The 17,071-nt window shown below is 38.1% G+C and overlaps 1 protein-coding gene across 1 annotated transcript in view; it reads right to left on the bottom strand.

Moving 5' to 3' along the window:
* Cdh20 (cadherin 20) overlaps nt 1-17,071 on the bottom strand; it is a 70,203-nt gene that overhangs the window by 37,744 nt on the left and 15,388 nt on the right. Inside the window, exons 5-6 of the mRNA XM_027417846.2 lie at nt 15,076-15,263; nt 9,631-9,884 (exon numbers count right to left, since the gene is read on the bottom strand). Coding sequence (XP_027273647.1) covers nt 9,631-9,884; nt 15,076-15,263 — 442 coding nt within the window. The remainder of the gene's footprint in view (nt 1-9,630; nt 9,885-15,075; nt 15,264-17,071) is intronic.

Raw genomic sequence — 17,071 nt, 5'->3', positions numbered from 1 at the left:
CCCTTGGCCAAGACATTCCCTTTCTTTGTCCATCAACATTGCTGGCCTTAGCTTTGATAACCACCATTTTCTTTCTTTTATCAATAAAAAACATTTTGATTCCACATTTAAGTAAGATTATGTGGTATTTGTCTTTCTGTGCCTGGCTTATTTCACATAGTATCATGTTCTTTAGATTCATTGGTGTTACTACAAATGACAGAATTTCCTTCTTTTTAAAGGCTGAGTGGTATTCTTTTGTGTATGTATAAAATGCCAGATTAAAAAATCCATTCATCTGTTGATGAGCACTTAGGTTGTTTCACATCTTGGCTTTGTGAATAATGTGGCAGTTAACATGGAAATGAAGATGCTTCTTCTACATACCAATTGTAATTCCTTTGGATATATGCCCAGAAATGGGATGGCTGGATCATATGATAGTTCTAGTATTTTGAGTAATCAGTACACTGTTTTGTAAAATGGCTGTGCTAACTTATATACTCACCTACAAGGTACCAAGTTTTCCTTTTCTGAACACTATATTATTTTTCATTTTTGGGGAATAGTCATTTTAATAGGTGAGGTGCCATCTCATTGTGGTTTTAACTATTTCACTGAAGGTTAGTGATGTTGAACATTTCTCCCCCACTCCCCATCCATTTGCAAGGATCTTGTGTATCTTCTTTTAAAACATTGTTTGTTTAGGTACTCTGACATATAAGATTATTTGTTATGGCATCAAATTACAATACAAAGCAAAAGTTTCATAGAAATAGAAACATTGATCAGTGAAATAGGAGTGAAAGCCTAGAAATACATGGGGGCAAAAAGGTCTTTGTGACTACAGGGAACACAGGAATATTAACACCCAGGATTTTTCTTTCAAAGGGAAGGATATATAATCTGTTTTTCCAGAAAAACTTGGGATTGGGAAGTGATTAATAGCCTGGTGATATGCATTATCTATTTGACCAGGTCATATCAAGCTCCTATAACCATGAACAGGGGCAGCTAATAATCTAGTGACCCCTTACATCCAGGGCCTTCCCAGGGTCCCACAACTAGAACCAGAAGTGGCTAATTGTCCAAATGACTTCTACAATGTCTATATGACCAACAGTAGGGCAGAACCTTTCTTAGGACCTTAAGCTAGTACAGGTAGCCTATGTCTAGTACCCATCTTTTTGGAAGAAATGACAAGTACCATGAGTCAAGTTTTGATGTAATTATGCTTCCTTGTGCACTGGGGATTGTGCTACAACAAGAAGCTTTTTTTTTCTTTAATTTTATATTGTGTTTTAAATATGGGGCATCAGACTCTCCAAAGTTTTTATCCAGGTTGAGAAGTCAATCTGCACTGAGTTTTCAGCTTCATCTCTTTAAGGTTTGCTTCCTTGCCTGGACACCTTCACATATATCTATGATCACTTCACTGGGTTTTTGCTAAAGATAACAAGAATATATAATGATGTAAGGAACTGTTCTTGATGACTGGTATTTGGAAAACTGGCTGTCTACATACAGATGAGCCTTACCTGGCCCATTTTCACAATAATCAACTCAAATGAAGTAGAGACTTAAGATCAGAAATGAAATCTACTAGAAGAAAATTTTACATTTGTATGGGCTGTGATGTCTTGGATATAACCCCAAAGGAACAGAAACAGAAAGAGCAAAAACAAACAAATGGAACTGCATCAAACTGAAGATTTTGCATAGCAAAGGAAACAATCACAATATGAAAGAGAACCCCAAAGATTGGGAAAAAGAAAAAGGAGCTAGTGTTCAAAATAAAGAAGTAGCTTGTTATTTAAAGACCAACTCATTGTAATAGCTGGTGTGTGTTTAACGGCAGTCACTTTGCTGTGTATTCAACACACCGCTTCTATTAACATTCTCATGTCTTTGGAAATGTATACTATTTATCAGGTAAATTTAGGGAAATTAAGTCACTTTCAACTAAGATTTAAAACAAGCTCTAGTGTTATTTTTTTTCTTTTTTCTTTTTTTGGTTTTCCAGACAGGATTTCTCTGCATAATAGCCCTATCTGTCCTGGAATTAGCTCTGTAGACCAGGTTGGCCTGAAACTCACAGAAATCCCTCCTCCTTTACCTCCCGAGTGCTGGGATTAAGGCATGAGCCCCCACTGTCTAGTGCTGTAGTGTTCTTACAGATTGTTTTAAAATAGAGACCAAGGAAAATATTTGGTTCAAAATTTTAATAAGAGTTAACAGAAATGTCAGCCTTTGTCTTAAAGTTGTTGAGATGGAGAAATTGCAATTTTCTTCAGAATTTATTTTTATTTTGAATTACACAAATATGTGTCTGTCTTTAGGGGGACTGTGCATGTGGGGACATTCCTGCCCAGGCCAGGGGAAGGCATTGGCTCTCCCCAGAGCTGGAATTAACAGGCAGTAGTGAGGTGCCTGATGTGAGTGCTGGGAGCCAAACTTGGGTTCTTTTCAAGAGGAGTGAGAGTTCTTAGCCATTGAAGTGTCTCTCTCTCCTGAAACTGTAATTTTGATAGCAATAACTTTAAGTGCAGTGTTTTGCACACTGCAGCTTGGTGAGCTGTGGAATGAATATGGTTGATTATGATTAGCACTGAAATAAAATGAAATGGAATGAGATATATGCATAACAAATTATCACATGTAGTGAGGATAAATAGTGATGTAAGTAAAGCTATCTATCTGTCATCTATCTATGTATCATCTATTTAATGATCCGAATGTATATGAAACCTGCTTCAACTGTATGCGTTCCTGTAGAGATTCATGATTTCTATTCAGAAAGGTAGGATTTAAAGAGGCAGCAGATGAGTAAGAGCCAGAGAAATTGGAGTAACTTCAGTTATGAATCCAGATGGAATAATTTCTCTTTGGACTTCCTAAGTTTTATGGAACTTAAGGAAGACAATTAACCTCTATGGCTGTGATGCCTGTTTAACTAACATTTACTATTTGCTGGACTTTGCTTAAAACATCAAATGTAGTGAGTCACTTATCCTCAAAATAACACCACTGGTGGGCATCACTATCATTCCTGTTTTATAGATAATACAATCTGGAGACTTAAGAGATTAAGTCACTTGTCCAAAGTCACACTCCTGGGAATCAAATCTAGGGAGTTCAGTGTCAGGTTCTGGCACCTCAGTAATGTCTACCAGTGCCTTATTGATGTATGGATTGTAGAAGATTGCCGAAGAACACAGTTTCAACTCTTCAAGATGAGGCATGATAACAAATGGCTAACTTTTAAATAAAACACCAGTGTACTTACAAGATTCATTTAAAATGAATCTATTTTTTTCTTCTGAGTATACCTGTGAATTGGCTTCAAAGTTTATCTGCTACTTTAAGAGTTGAATTTTCTTTTAGGGAATAGAAGTACTGGTTGGCTAATGATAGTCTAATCTTTCAGCTCTCAGACATGAGAAAAGCCCCACATTTGGTTCATAGAGTATAACCCGAATGGCAGTTCTCCAGGCTGTAAGCATATTGCTGGGGGAGAATAGCTCACGAGGTACCAGAAACATACCTCACCACAGCAAATATCACAGATGGTGTGGGAAATGGAGTGACAGAAATAACCAAGTCACAGGACCCCTGACAGCACTGCCTGGTCGACACAGCAGGAGCCTGCCTTAGGAAGCTTCTCTCATCAAGTAGAATCCCCTCTTCAATTTCCCAAGCTAGGCTACAGTGAGGGAATAATGGCCTTCATTTCTCTGAATGGGGCACTGGGCCAATTTCCAGGGTGCAGGAGAACAAATTGAAAGTACAGATACAGATGGAAAACAAGGAAATTGGGACCTAGTAGTGAATCCTATATGTGGTTTTCCTGTCTTCAACTGTAACATTCTCACCTATTATGAGCAGAATATGCTTAGCACACACATGCAAAGCTGCCTTGAGCAGATAGTACTGACCTTGTTTGTCTGCTTGGATGAGGACATTCTCTGTCATGAGCAGGCTTGCTGGATTCACACACACCAGGATGGCACAGGAGGTCAGGCCGTTTCCATACCAGCAGAAGGCACTTTTAGTTGCTAAATTGTTCACTATCTTCCTAACTGGAGATTATTATTATTGTTATTGTTATTATTACTATTATTATTATTACTTGAGTATCAATGACAGAAGGGATCTAAGCATTGTAGTTCTCATATGCAAATAACTAAATTTTCATAGTTTGGAGGATTACTAGTGAATAATGACCAGTGCTTATATCTTAGCACAGCATCAGCTTTTTAGAAAGACTATTATAGAAGTCCTAATAATCTTTTTAAAATGTTAAATGGCCTTTAATCTGCAGTATTTTAACTTTAGATGATAGGTTGTTTGGGAGGGTATTTAGTATGCATTTTGCTTTTACTAATCCAAATCATTAAATATTCATAACAAAAATGTACATGAGTTAGCTACATAATATACAAATTATATTTAAAGCAGTTTTATTTTAAAATCTTATTTATGGTGTTTTGTGTTTGTTGGTCTATGTGAGTGTATTTGCACATTTGTGTGCAGGTGTACACACCTGTGTTCATAAAGAGGGTGTCAGATCCATTGGGAACTGGAGTTAACAGGCATTTGCAGGATGCCTACAGATAAATTGTTTCATGGGTGATGGAGTCTGAACTCTGGTGTTCATGATGACTCAACAAGAGCTCTTAACTACTGGGCCATCTCTCCGGCACCTCAAATTAACTTTTATAGAAACAATGAGGATATGGTGGATAGTTTGGAGAGCTATTAGTGTGAAAGCAATCCCAGATATCTTAGTAAATAAAAGCCACAGAGTTGACTTTTCAATACATTTCCATTTGAGATCTCTGAGAACCTAGGGCCCTAGTGTTCTTTGTGGACCTAGAGGCCATTTGGGATGGCACCAAGTCAAGATTCTTATATCTGCCAGTGTGAACTCCATTATTTGCTACAAAAAGTCAGAGGGGAAATTGTGTATGTGACTCCCATCTTCTTACTACATGTCTGGAACCTTGTGTTTGCCAGTTTTCTGCCTCACTAGAGCCAGTGGATCCTGCTTTAGCCTCAGTCTGTGTGTCCTTGTATTCATCCTGTCTAGGCTCTTTGGAAGAGCCAGGGGCTTCCTTAGAACCCTGTCATGCTGATAGATGTCTTCAAAAGGCCCATCTGAAGTGGCGTTTTTTGTTAGCCAGATAGTTTCCTTCATCTTGTCTGTCTCATTTTGCCGCAGTCAAGAATCTTGAATCATGAATGTTTTTCTCTCCCTACTGCCCCTGCTGAGATGTCTTGAGATAACAAGTAGTACTCAATCCCAGCTATGCCTCGTGAGGTGGTGTGTATGTGTGAGTACCTGAGTGCATTCAATCTCTTCATTTATTTGTTACTCATTAGTCTGACTCCCAATCAAACCTTGTCTCCAGTGGTTATTACACAGGGATCCACAGTCAGGATTTGGGAAATATACTGTCCAGTCCATATTCTATTTTAGAACTTGGATCTGGATCTCCTTTCATTTATATTTATGCTTGTTTTATTTCTCTCCATAACATTTTATTCTGTACAGTAGTCCCACATCACCTTCTTTGACATGGAAACAAACTACTATCTCATAAAATAATAGATATATCATTAACAAGTCATGATCACAGAGTATAATCATTCTTTTCTGAAAATAGAAATTTATGATACATCTATTTCATTTTGTTGTTATTGTTATGGGGACATTATGGTTTCACTTATGTTTTCTTACAGCATAGAGACTAAGGTTGAAAAAATAAATTTATAAAGTTTTTATAATTCAGAAAGACTTGTTTTTTAAAAATTGAACTAAAATCACTTTTAGCCATTTCGATGCTTGAACATGTAATGTGTTTACTAGTTAGTCAGAGGGAGCAGGTTTTCCCCTGGTAGAGTTATTCTCTAGAGAAAACCATTCTTGTTAAACTCCAAAAGCACATTTTCATTAAATACAAAACTGCACCAGCTGAGGGAAGCAGCCAGGTGACGGAAAAGGCTTTTGATAAATGGGGATATGTTCAAAATGTTTTATCTGTACAGAGGCTCCAGATTCGTTTTACTGTGTTGTGGGCTTTCAACAATTAATGTGACAGATGGCCTCAAACAGCCTTGGAATTCTGATCATTTGTGAATCTGGCTTCAGAGGCTTGGCAGTGGCTGTGGAGGGTTGAAGTGTCAACCTATCTACCAGCTGTTTGCACTTGCTTCCAGAGTTGACTGGAAACAGCCAAGGTTCTAAGAGTAATTCTTCAGTCTTGAAGCAGAAGTGTCTCAGTTGAAATCTTCAATAGCAAAACATACCTTGAAGGGTCAGAGATGGGGGACTGTGTGTAGTACAGAGGACTCTCTGGCCAATCTGTCTGTCATCAAAGCCACTGATCTTAAACTTTGTCTTTTCCATTTGCTTTAAAAGTGAAGATGGCAAAGGCTAATAAATGTGAAAGAATGTGAGTGATTTTTAAAATACAAAAATCTAGTGATAAACTTGTTTGATGAAGAAAGCAAGGGACAAGTTCCATTCACCACCACTTAAAAATACTTAGGACTAAAACTAACCTATGAGAAGTTAAATATCTTCACAATGAAAACTCTGAAATAGTGAAGAAGGAAACTGAAGAAGATATTAGAGGGTGAAAAATTATCCCTTATTCAGATTGGTGGAATTAGTATTTTAAAAATGGTCATAATACAGGAGAAGATCTAAGACCCTCTCTAAACCCCATCAGAATTTCAATTATTCTGTTCACAGAGCTGTAGAAGCAAATGGCTTATTGGTATGTTTGGTTTTGTTTTTTGAGACAGGGTTTCTCTGTATAGCCCTGACTCTCCTAGAACTCTATTTGTAGATCAGGCTGTCCTCAAACTCACAGAGACCCATCTGCCTCTGCCTCCAAAAGCAAAATGTTTATGCCCACAGATTGGTGCTGCTGTGCTGTGGTGTCTACAGGGGCTCATAGTAGGCCAAAATGAGGAGAGCATGTGATTGTTGAATATCCAGCCATAAGAAAGCATCTTTGTGTACTCTCCAATGCTCAGGGAACACTGAGGAAGAGGGAGTCAGGAGGATTTTAAGAGCTGCAAGATGTGATGAAATGTGGAGGAATATTGTCCTCTAAGCACGGTATGGCTATTGCATGCTTGAGTGACAGCAGCTATGATTACCTGCAGAAGATTAAAACTGTCTACATCTTACAAAGAAAGTGAGAGGGCTCATGAGGCCACACCCCTCTCTACAAATCTAGTTTGCTGAGGGAAGGAGAAACATTTTTCTTCAGAGTTTTGACCACTAGAAAGATGCCCATGTTCCAGTAAGCAACTCTCATAAAAATCATCGGGTACCCCCAAACCATAGAAAATCTCTAACACCAATTGACCAAACAAACAAACAAAAAATACCCCAAGACATAAAAGTAGAAGAGGGACTAGTTGGGAAGAGGAAGAGGACCAGTGAGAGGGGAATAGGACAAAAGAAGGTAACAGGAAGTGAGTGTGACAAAAATTCATCAAATACATCTATAAAACATCTCATTGAAGCCTGTTATTACACAATTATGTATAATATAGGCTAATAAAAGCAAAGACTCCTAAATAGGCAAAGCAATACTAAAGTGCAGTGTTGGCAGTATCATAATTCCCAATGTTAAATTATACTAAAGAGCCATAGCAACACAATAATCATAGGAGACCAATGCAGTAGAAAGTTGAATCAAGAAATAAACACCAACAGCTGTAGCCATCTAATTTAAAAAAAATGGTAAGAATCATATATTGGGAAAAACACAAGCTTTTCAGTAAATGATGCTGAGAAAACTGGATATCCACACACTCAATGATGAAGCTGGAGCCATGTTTCTTACAAAAATGAGCACCAAATGGATGAAAGATCTTAACATAGGGCCTTTAGAAACTGCTGGTGGAAAATACAGGCAATGTATTTCAAGATACAGGTATAGGAAAGATCATTTTAGAAAGGGATCCAACAACACAATTCTGAGAACTGACAAATATGATCACATGAAGGCCAGCAACTTCTGCAAAGCAAAAGAAGCAATTATCACAGTGAATAGATGTTGCATGGAAAGGAAGAAATCTGTTCTAACCACACATCAGATAGCAGATCTGTGCCTAGAATACACAGAGAACTGCAAAAATTAAACACCGGTGCTCCCTACAAATCATCCAAATTGAAAAATGGGCCAATAAACTGAACTGACAGTTCTCAGAAGAAGATAAATAAATAATAAATAAATAAAAGTGGGCAATACTCTTCACCATCAGTGAAAGCCAATTATAACTGCTTTGAGATCACATCTCATTTCTAGAAAACAAACAAGAAAAAGTACTGGTGGGGATGCAGGGAACAAAGAAGCCTTAGACATTGCTGGTAGAAATGGAATCTGCTGTGGCTACTGTGGAAGTCAGCATGGGGGTTCCTTTAAAACCAAAAAGAGAACTACAGTGTTACCCAGCTGTATCTCCTCTGGTTATTTACCCAAAGGACTCCAAAGCACATGCAGCAGAAATACTTGCACAACCATGTTTATTGCTGCTCAAGTTGTGGGACCATCCTATACACACCTATCCACAGATTAACAGATAAAAAGTAAGTGGAATGTTATTCTTTCATGAAGAAAGAAAATTGAAATCATGGCATTTTCAGGAAAGTGGTTGGAATAGGGACACCATGCTATGCAAAATAAACCAGACTCATCATGTTTTCTCAGGTATGTGGTATTGTAGAGTCTAGATTTAAATTTGTGTATTGCACATGTGCACCTCTCTCTCTCCCTCTCTCTCTCTCTCTCTCTCTCTCTCTCTCTCTCTCTGTGTGTGTGTGTGTGTGTGTGTGTGTGTGTGTGTGTGTGTGTGTGTGTGTGTGTGACATGAAAATAGAAAGGGGACCAAATGTAAAGAAGATATCTTAAGGGAAGGGAAAATGGGATCATGGAACCCCTGTGACATGAAAGCAAAAAGGATGATTTCTTTGTGGAGGAAGAAGGGAACCAGAAAAATGGGGTAAAGGTCATTATGGAGGGAGTTGAATAAAAACAAAGTATGAAGACATAAAAATGCCACAACAAACCCATTTCTTTGTATGCTAACTTTAAAAAAATGCTAATAAAGTTTGAAAAGAGGAGTGATTTTGAAGATTTTGATCTTTGTGTGTGACTGTGGTTGTTTTGTATTGGTAGGTCTGCTCTTGGGCTGTTTGCATCACTGCTCTAGGACCTTGGGTAGTATCTGGGCACGTTTTGGCTTGTTAAAGCTTGGAGGTTGATATGAGCATTTTGTGGGTGAAGGTCAGAGATTCTGGCTTTAGAGCCTTCTATGCCCAGGACAGATCCCCAAATCAGCAAAGACTGATACAGCCCCAAGTGGCAGTGGAGCCCTGATTGAGAATTAAGGGTGTGTGTATGTGTACATCTGAGCTAAGTCAAAGTGAGTTTAGGATGTAGTGACACTTAATTTTCCAATTACATGATGTTGTCATGTTATTTGAACAACAACAACAAAAATCTCAAGAAACAATTTTCAGAGGTGGGATTTAAAAAGGAAGAAACAAGGGTAAAAATGCCAGCACTTTCCATCATAGGCAAAGGAAAATTCCAGGATATAAGGACAAAGTGAAATCTATGGGAAAACCTGATTGAGTTGTTGGTCACATCTGGGTCCTTGGCAGAAATGATCTGTATGGTTGTTCCAATTGTCACATCCTCAGGCACCTCCACAAAATAAAAGCCAGGTTCAAACACAGGGGGCTCATCCACGTCCTCCACATTGATGTGCACTGTTGTTGTGTCCTGAAATGGGCCAAGGTTCAGAAAACGCATCTCTAGGTGAGGATTAGCTCCTTCCACCTTCAGAGTGTAGCTTTTCTTGCTTTCAAAACTCAGGGGCTGAAAGGCAATGAGAAGAAAAATGGTCAGCTGGTAGCATACATGTCCAATCAAAAGGACATGTAATCCCGGTGATTAGTTGACAACCCCCAAATTCATTGAAACAGAAAAAAAAAAAGAAAAAAAAGTAAAAGTAAAAAAACATCTTGTCTTGTTCTGAAGTTCTTGGTGATAACATCAGATTCCATCATAGGTAAAAAGGAAGGAAGATGTCTGGCAAGCTCAGTTTTCACTAAGTTAACTTTACTCAGCATGGTCTGGAGAGGGAAGTTTGGGGACCCTCCTTTGTCCACCTAATTTTATAAAGGAAAGTTTTGTTTCCTGAGACCTCTTCTGTCCCAAGTGGATAAGATGGCTGCTGGTGACCTTGTGTTCAGAGATGTTACTCTCTTAGAAAGATGTTGGGCAATTAAGACCGAGTTTGTGTTCTGTCGTAGGATGACTGTGTGATTAGGCTTTTGATTTTTCTGTTTTCTCCTTAAAATCTTTCTTTTTGAGGTGAACTGTTTTAGGGGAGAAATGGGACTAGTAAGAGTGGAGGAGGAATGGGGAAGGATTAGGTGAGTGAGTATGAGCAAGAAAGATGATATGGAAATTACAAAAATTTCTTAGTGAAACCGATCGTTTTGTATGCTAGCTAAAAATTAATAGATTCGTTTTTCTTGACTTCAAAGCAACAGTAATTTTTCTAAGGAAATACTTTACACGCCTCACAAGTATTCTTGGCACACTGTGTCATGTCAACCTTTCTTTACTTAGATTATCATAGGTGTTCCATTTTAAACTTCACTTTAAAATTCTGTCCAACATCTAACTTGGAATCTGGAAATCTCAGAAGACAGGACTAAGGTGACATGGTTGCATAGTGCCAGCTAAGACACTGGCCCAAATGTAATTTGACCCAAAATTCTTTGACCAGGGCTCAGTGTAAGAAATCTGCTTTTTCTGTTATGATTCCATACTATAAAATATAAAATTGGGAGAATAGAGAGAGGGTTCTGTGATTAAGAGTGATTGCTGCCTTTCAGAGGACCCACATTCTGCTCATAGCACCCATGTAGAGGGAGAGGTCATTTTTTATTACAAAATTTCTGTGTATATTCTTTCTTCAGATGTAAGATCAAAAAGCAAAGACTCAGTTGGGTTTTTATTCCCCAGTGTGTAGCAAGGCCAAGACTCAAAATGTAGAAAAAAAAAAAAGCATAATTCATTAAGTAGTACCACAAGCCTCCTTTCTATGTGTTAGCATTTATATGATGGCATATGAGGGTTTGGTGTTACTATCTTTTTCTGGGGTGTAGGTTCTCATTTCATTTATAATTTTGGGGTACAGTTGTCTTCTAATTGATGCTACATCTCAATTGCCAGGTGCTTAGCAGATGATGAGCTCTGTTGTTGCCCATACAAGCCCTATGCAGTGACAGGCATTAGTGCTGCATGTGAGTCTAGATTTGCACAGGCTTGATACTGCAGGCACTGGGGTTTACTGCTCTCAAAAATGAAGGGTACTGAAGCACCAGCAGGGAGTGAACCTGATACAGGCCAGGCAAATATGTCCAACTTTGTCTCGAAGTGCTCTTCAAATAATTACAAGTGCGGCACTGGACCACATAAAGTTGGAACTTTTTAAAGGGTATATAAGATAATAATGAGAATTTTAATCCACAGCCTATTAGAATTAGAGAAATATAGAATTTATGTGTTTTGTGACCTGCCTAAGAGAATGGACTCTCTATAATTACTTATTTTTGCTGGCAGATAAGCTAAGCTGAAGACTAGAAAATGGCACAATATCATGCTACTATAGAACAAAGAACACTCTGAAAATTACATATTTCAAGGCATATTTCAAGCATTTAAGAGACTGAAAATCAATTGACTGATGACTTAAAAGCTGAAATGACACATGTCCTGTGTAGCAATCACCATGGTTGTATGAAGACCCAATTCTTCCAATTCAGCTTGATTTTTCTTTTTGAAAAAATATGTGCCTTTTAGACAAATAATAGACCTAAGGGAAATAAATCAAAAGCAAAACTTTTGTTTCAATTTTATATGACATAATTAATGACAAAGGAAGATGATGGGTGTAGATCAGACATCTGGGAGTTGTTCCAGACATATGGATTTAACAGTCAATAGCCTTTAAAATGTTTATTACATGTGACCAGTTCATCTACCCAACTTATTGGTCTTGCTCTTAATTATGTTTTCTGACAGCTCATATGTTCAGAAAAGGAATTTAAACAGCCTAAGAAAAATTTATGTAGGTTTTGATTGAACATGGATACTGTTTTGATCATGACATGGAGAGACAGGGTTCTGGCTTGCAGTGTCTAATCTTTTCCAGATAAGGGAGGTGGAGAAAAGACATTTTTAGTTTACTCAAATTGTATCATTAATTGTTTTAAAAGTGAATGCTTGTAATGATATCTGACCTATATAATAATAATTTGTCACTATTATATCATTTAGAATGTTTTTTCAAGTAAAGTTTAATTTAAATATTAGGTATCCTAATGGCTCCATTTTATGATTAGTTAAGCTTTGAACTTGTGACTTTTGCATTCAAGAAAAAAATAATTATTTAGAACTTTGGGCATTTTTAGTGGTGAGTGGTATGTCAATAGTTGAAAGAAAACATAGAGTAGGAAGGTGTTTTTAACCCTTTCCCATGTAACAAATTGATATTATTTTTAGTCACCTTATAAAATTAACATATATTATTAATTTTCAAAAATGATAAATTATAGTGCTTCAATTATATAAAAGTGTTTAAAGACTCATAAGACAGTCTTAGCATTTTATACTGTTTCAAGGCATTGTGTGCTGGCCATGAAGATTTCTGGTTGGAGGAATTTGGCATTTGCTGTGCTGTTTTTTTGCTGTTACCCTAACTTAGCTGGTTTTGGATTAGGTAGGAGGTTTCTGAAGTTCAGGCCTTTGGACATTTAATGTTGATTTGTGAGTTAAGAGGTAGAAAGTGATTCCTTTAGTGATTACCAATGGTTCTGGGGTCTTACCAGCCACACATGCTGCTGTTTGGGTAATAGTCCAGGCAGGTGGAGGGTAGTGTTGGGGGGAAGGGAGCTTACTACAAGAGGCAGCTTGGATAAGGTCCCTGAGTAGGGCTAAGGAGATCTTACCACAGACAAGATGAGTGTGTGGCTGCTCAGGGAAAGTCTCTGGGGCAGAGTGACCAGTGGCTATGTGCATGGCTGCTTGAGAAGGGACCTGGGGAGCAGTGGTAGGTAGATTGAGGAATCTTACCATGTGTATATGTTGTGAGCAGCTGCTTGGGCAAGGTCACCAGGAAGGCAGTAGGTTGAGATCGTTTAGAAAACAAATCGATGTTTTAAATAAGATATTCATTTCTAAGGTATCAGATTCAATTTTTCTTTTTAAAAATATTTATTTATTTTTATTTCATTTCATTGGTATTTTGCTTGAATGCATGTCTGTATGAGGGCATCGAATACCCTGGAACTAGAGTTATAAACAGTTGTGAGCTGGCATGTGGGTGCTGGGAATGAACCTGGGTCCTCTGGAAGAGCAGTTAGTGCTCTCTAACCACTGGGCAATCTCTCCAGCCCTTCAATTTATTTCTACGTGTAGTATGCATGCATATATGTAGGCATGTTCATGTTTGCATGTAAACTCAAAGTTGACAACATGTGTCTTTGATTGCTCTATTCTATATTTAGTGTGGCCGGGTCTCTCACAGGATCCCCAGGGTCCTGTGTCTTTTTAAAAATCCTGTGGTGGGATTAAACATAGGCTGCCACAACTGCCCACTTTTTTTCTTTTGTTTTTAATTTTAATTTTATTTTATTAGTTCAAATTAGGAAAAAGCTTGCTTCAGATGTCAATCCCTTCTCCCTCTTCCTCTCCCTCCCCCCCAACATCCCACCTGCCCCTAGCCATTCCCCCTCCACTCCCCAGGCAGGGTAAGGCCCTCAAAAGGGGCTCCGCAAAGTCTACCACATCATCCTGGGCCAGGCCTAGGCCCTTCCCCATGTGTCCAGGTCAAGAGAGCATCCCTTCATATGGGATGAACTGCCCATTTTTTAAGGTGGTTCTGGGGAACTCTGGTCTTCATACTTTAATCTACTGATCCTGCTCCTTAGGCCATGCATTCAGTTTTTCAAAAGTTCAATCTGGGTTAGGACATGGCTCAGCCACAACAGTACTTGCCACACAAGCATGAAGGCCTGAGTCGGATCCCAAGTACCCATGTAAAAGCCAGACCAATTGCATGTCTCTACCACAGTTCTAAGGAAATAAAGATAGGAGGATTTCCTGGGCTCACTAGTCAACCTCTTTCCTCTACATGCATCTTCACAAATGTGCATGTGCATAAACACATGTCCCACATACATACGTATGTACACACAAAAAGAAAAGAAATTTAAAATAGGAAAAATTTACCTTCTATTCATTGAATTGATCTATATGTGCTTAATGGCACATAGAGAATGAACATTTCCCTTTAGGGAACTTGGTGCTTTGAGATGGAACAAAGAAGTTTTATGTTTGATAAAACTTTCTCAAGTTTCATTTGCATTTATGGGGCTTCAAGAAACAATTAAAAAGTGCTATGTTTTATTGATTCATAATAATATTATAGCTTGCTTTTCTATTTATGGTAAACTGATGTAAAGATGTGGGATTCAAATATTGATTAAGTCATTAACAACATTAGAGCATCAAGCTATAGCAGTTTTAAGTGGCTAAGTAGAAGTGGCTTATTTGTAATATATTTTTAATGACCTTTTCTATAAAATAATGTGACAAGCCAGTGTTCTTGCACGTAAGCCCAAGCAATAAGAGGCATTTATTAAGCTAATGAGGAAGATTTAATTTTAAATTGTGTGTGTGTGTGTGTGTGTGTGTGTGTGTGTGTGTGATATGATGTGTCTGAGTGTCTGAGTGTAGCTGTACCCATGCCATGTTGCAGTGTGGAGGTTAAGAGGAAAACTTCTGGGAGCTGACTCTCTTCTAGCAATGTGGGTTCTAGGTTGTCAGGCTTTTGTGGAAATTACTTTTACCTGCTGAGCCATTTCACTAGTCCAGGAAAGAGACTTTTGTCAGAGGACCAAAACAAAACATATCATAATAAACAACCACCCTTCACTAGTGTTTCATGTGCAAAGTACACTTGAAAATGATTTGGAAAAGGAAATTGGATTACCTTCTTCACAGTTATGATGCCAACTTGGAAATTTGGGTCTGTATTAATATCAAAAGTGTCTGCACCATCTCCATCCACAATAGTGTACTTCATCTCTGCATTGATCCCTTCATCCAAGTCCTTGGCAAACACTCTCCCCACAGTGGAGCTAATTGGAGCTGATTCCAGCACACTCATCTGATAATGTTCTGTGAAAAAAGCGGGAACATGCATTCTTGATAATCTGACACTAAAAACATGTCTTGTTATCACACGGTATCAGGCATGCCATGCAAACTTTTTTGGTGGTTCATAAGTAAAAGCTTATATTTTACAGTTTAAAATTTTAGTTCAGAGTGTCAAAAGCAGCCCTACAGCCTATGAACTGTGCTGACTGTTCAATAAGGAGGAGTCGAATAGCTCTACTGAGCCCAAGAGTAAGACAGGGTAATGGTGGAACACTCATTGTGTCATTCTTCCTTCAGCACAGGAAGAAGCATCTTGCTTCCTTGTCTTTAGTATGCCACATGAATGGGGCTATTTCTCCAAATGTCACTTTCTTCCTGGGAAGCCTGGGATCACAAAGCGCATTTATTCTATCAAATTTCAAATGTCCTAATTTCCATTTATGTCCTAGCCTGTGTGCTGTGGTCCCATCTCTATGGCCAGTGTCCCAGAGTGGTTGGAGATCTGTAAGCATAGAGGAAAAACCAAGAGAAAGCCCTTTGAGCTCCCCATGTAGCCCATCAACATGATTTTTGTAGCTGAGACTATCTGGATGCCTCTGCATGGGCTTTTTGTTCTAGTTCTAAAGCCAAATACCCAAACCAGATCCCACACATAGTAGAATCTCAGCATTGGTAATGCCTTCTTTTTTGAGTTGACGCTCTGACTCATAACTAATTTTTTGTAGTTTATTGTCACATCTATGAAGTTGTGTATTTGAGAACTTACCTTTTTAGGATTCATCTTTGGACATCCTTATTTTATTAGTCACAGACTGGCAGACTGAATAACAAAAATCATACACATTTTCAATATGATTGTGGTCTCATTTTAAATTAATTTCTGTGTGTATGTATGTATGTGTGACTGCATGAGTTTATGTGCATCATGTGAATTCAGGTTCTTGCAGGGTACAGAGGACATCAGATCTCTCGGAGCTGGAGTTACAGTGGTGGGTTCTGACTGGCTTGATGTGAGTATTAGGGCCTGAACCTGGGTCTTCTGCAAGAGCAGTAAGCACCCTTAACTATTGAGCCATCTCTATAACCCTCTTTTTTACTATACATTTTAAACTACAAGGAAGGCTGAAGGAAGCCCAGGAGATGATGTCTCACAAGAACTGTGGATGACTGACAGCTCACTGTAATCCATGTTCCACAGGAGAAGAAGAAGCAATGTTTGTACCTTACAAGTGCAAGCCAAGGACTCTGTACTGTGCCATGCTAAGTTCTCAGTGGATTACACTTTTACCCCAGAAATTTTAGAAAATCATGCATCTGCCTATAGTCTTTTCCACAGAAGGAAAGCTGTGTGTGCTATATGTTTAAACACAGTTATAATTTCAGCATGTATTAGAATTCCTACATGGTATTAGAAATAAATATCTTGAGATCATAATATTATTTTAGCTAAAGGTGATTAAGCTGGTTTAACATAAAAGAGCAGGCACGCCATTTTGTCAACATCCACAGCTAGTTATGGTTAACATTTGTAAAAAAAAAAAAAGGCAGCTAAATGGAATTTCTACAATAGGGAATCAGAAGAATAGTAGAGCAGAAGCATTTAATCCAAGGTAAGGTTAAGGAATAATGGAATCATTCAAATGTAGCTGTCACAGATAAATGGAGAAACATTTAATGATGAGTTAATTTCTTTTGAAAGGTGCAAAAGTACTATATTGTAGTGGAAACAGGGTTAATGGATGAATGTTTAGAAACATAAATTTAAATTATTTCATATGGCTCCATTTTGTCTTCTATGAGATATATTTCATATTCCATTCCATCCTAAA

This window comes from Cricetulus griseus, chromosome 5 (assembly GCF_003668045.3).
Source record: "Cricetulus griseus strain 17A/GY chromosome 5, alternate assembly CriGri-PICRH-1.0, whole genome shotgun sequence".
In the NCBI taxonomy this organism is placed as follows: domain Eukaryota; kingdom Metazoa; phylum Chordata; class Mammalia; order Rodentia; family Cricetidae; genus Cricetulus; species Cricetulus griseus.
Note: the sequence above shows the minus strand (reverse complement) of the source record. Positions and strands in the feature narration are given on the sequence as shown.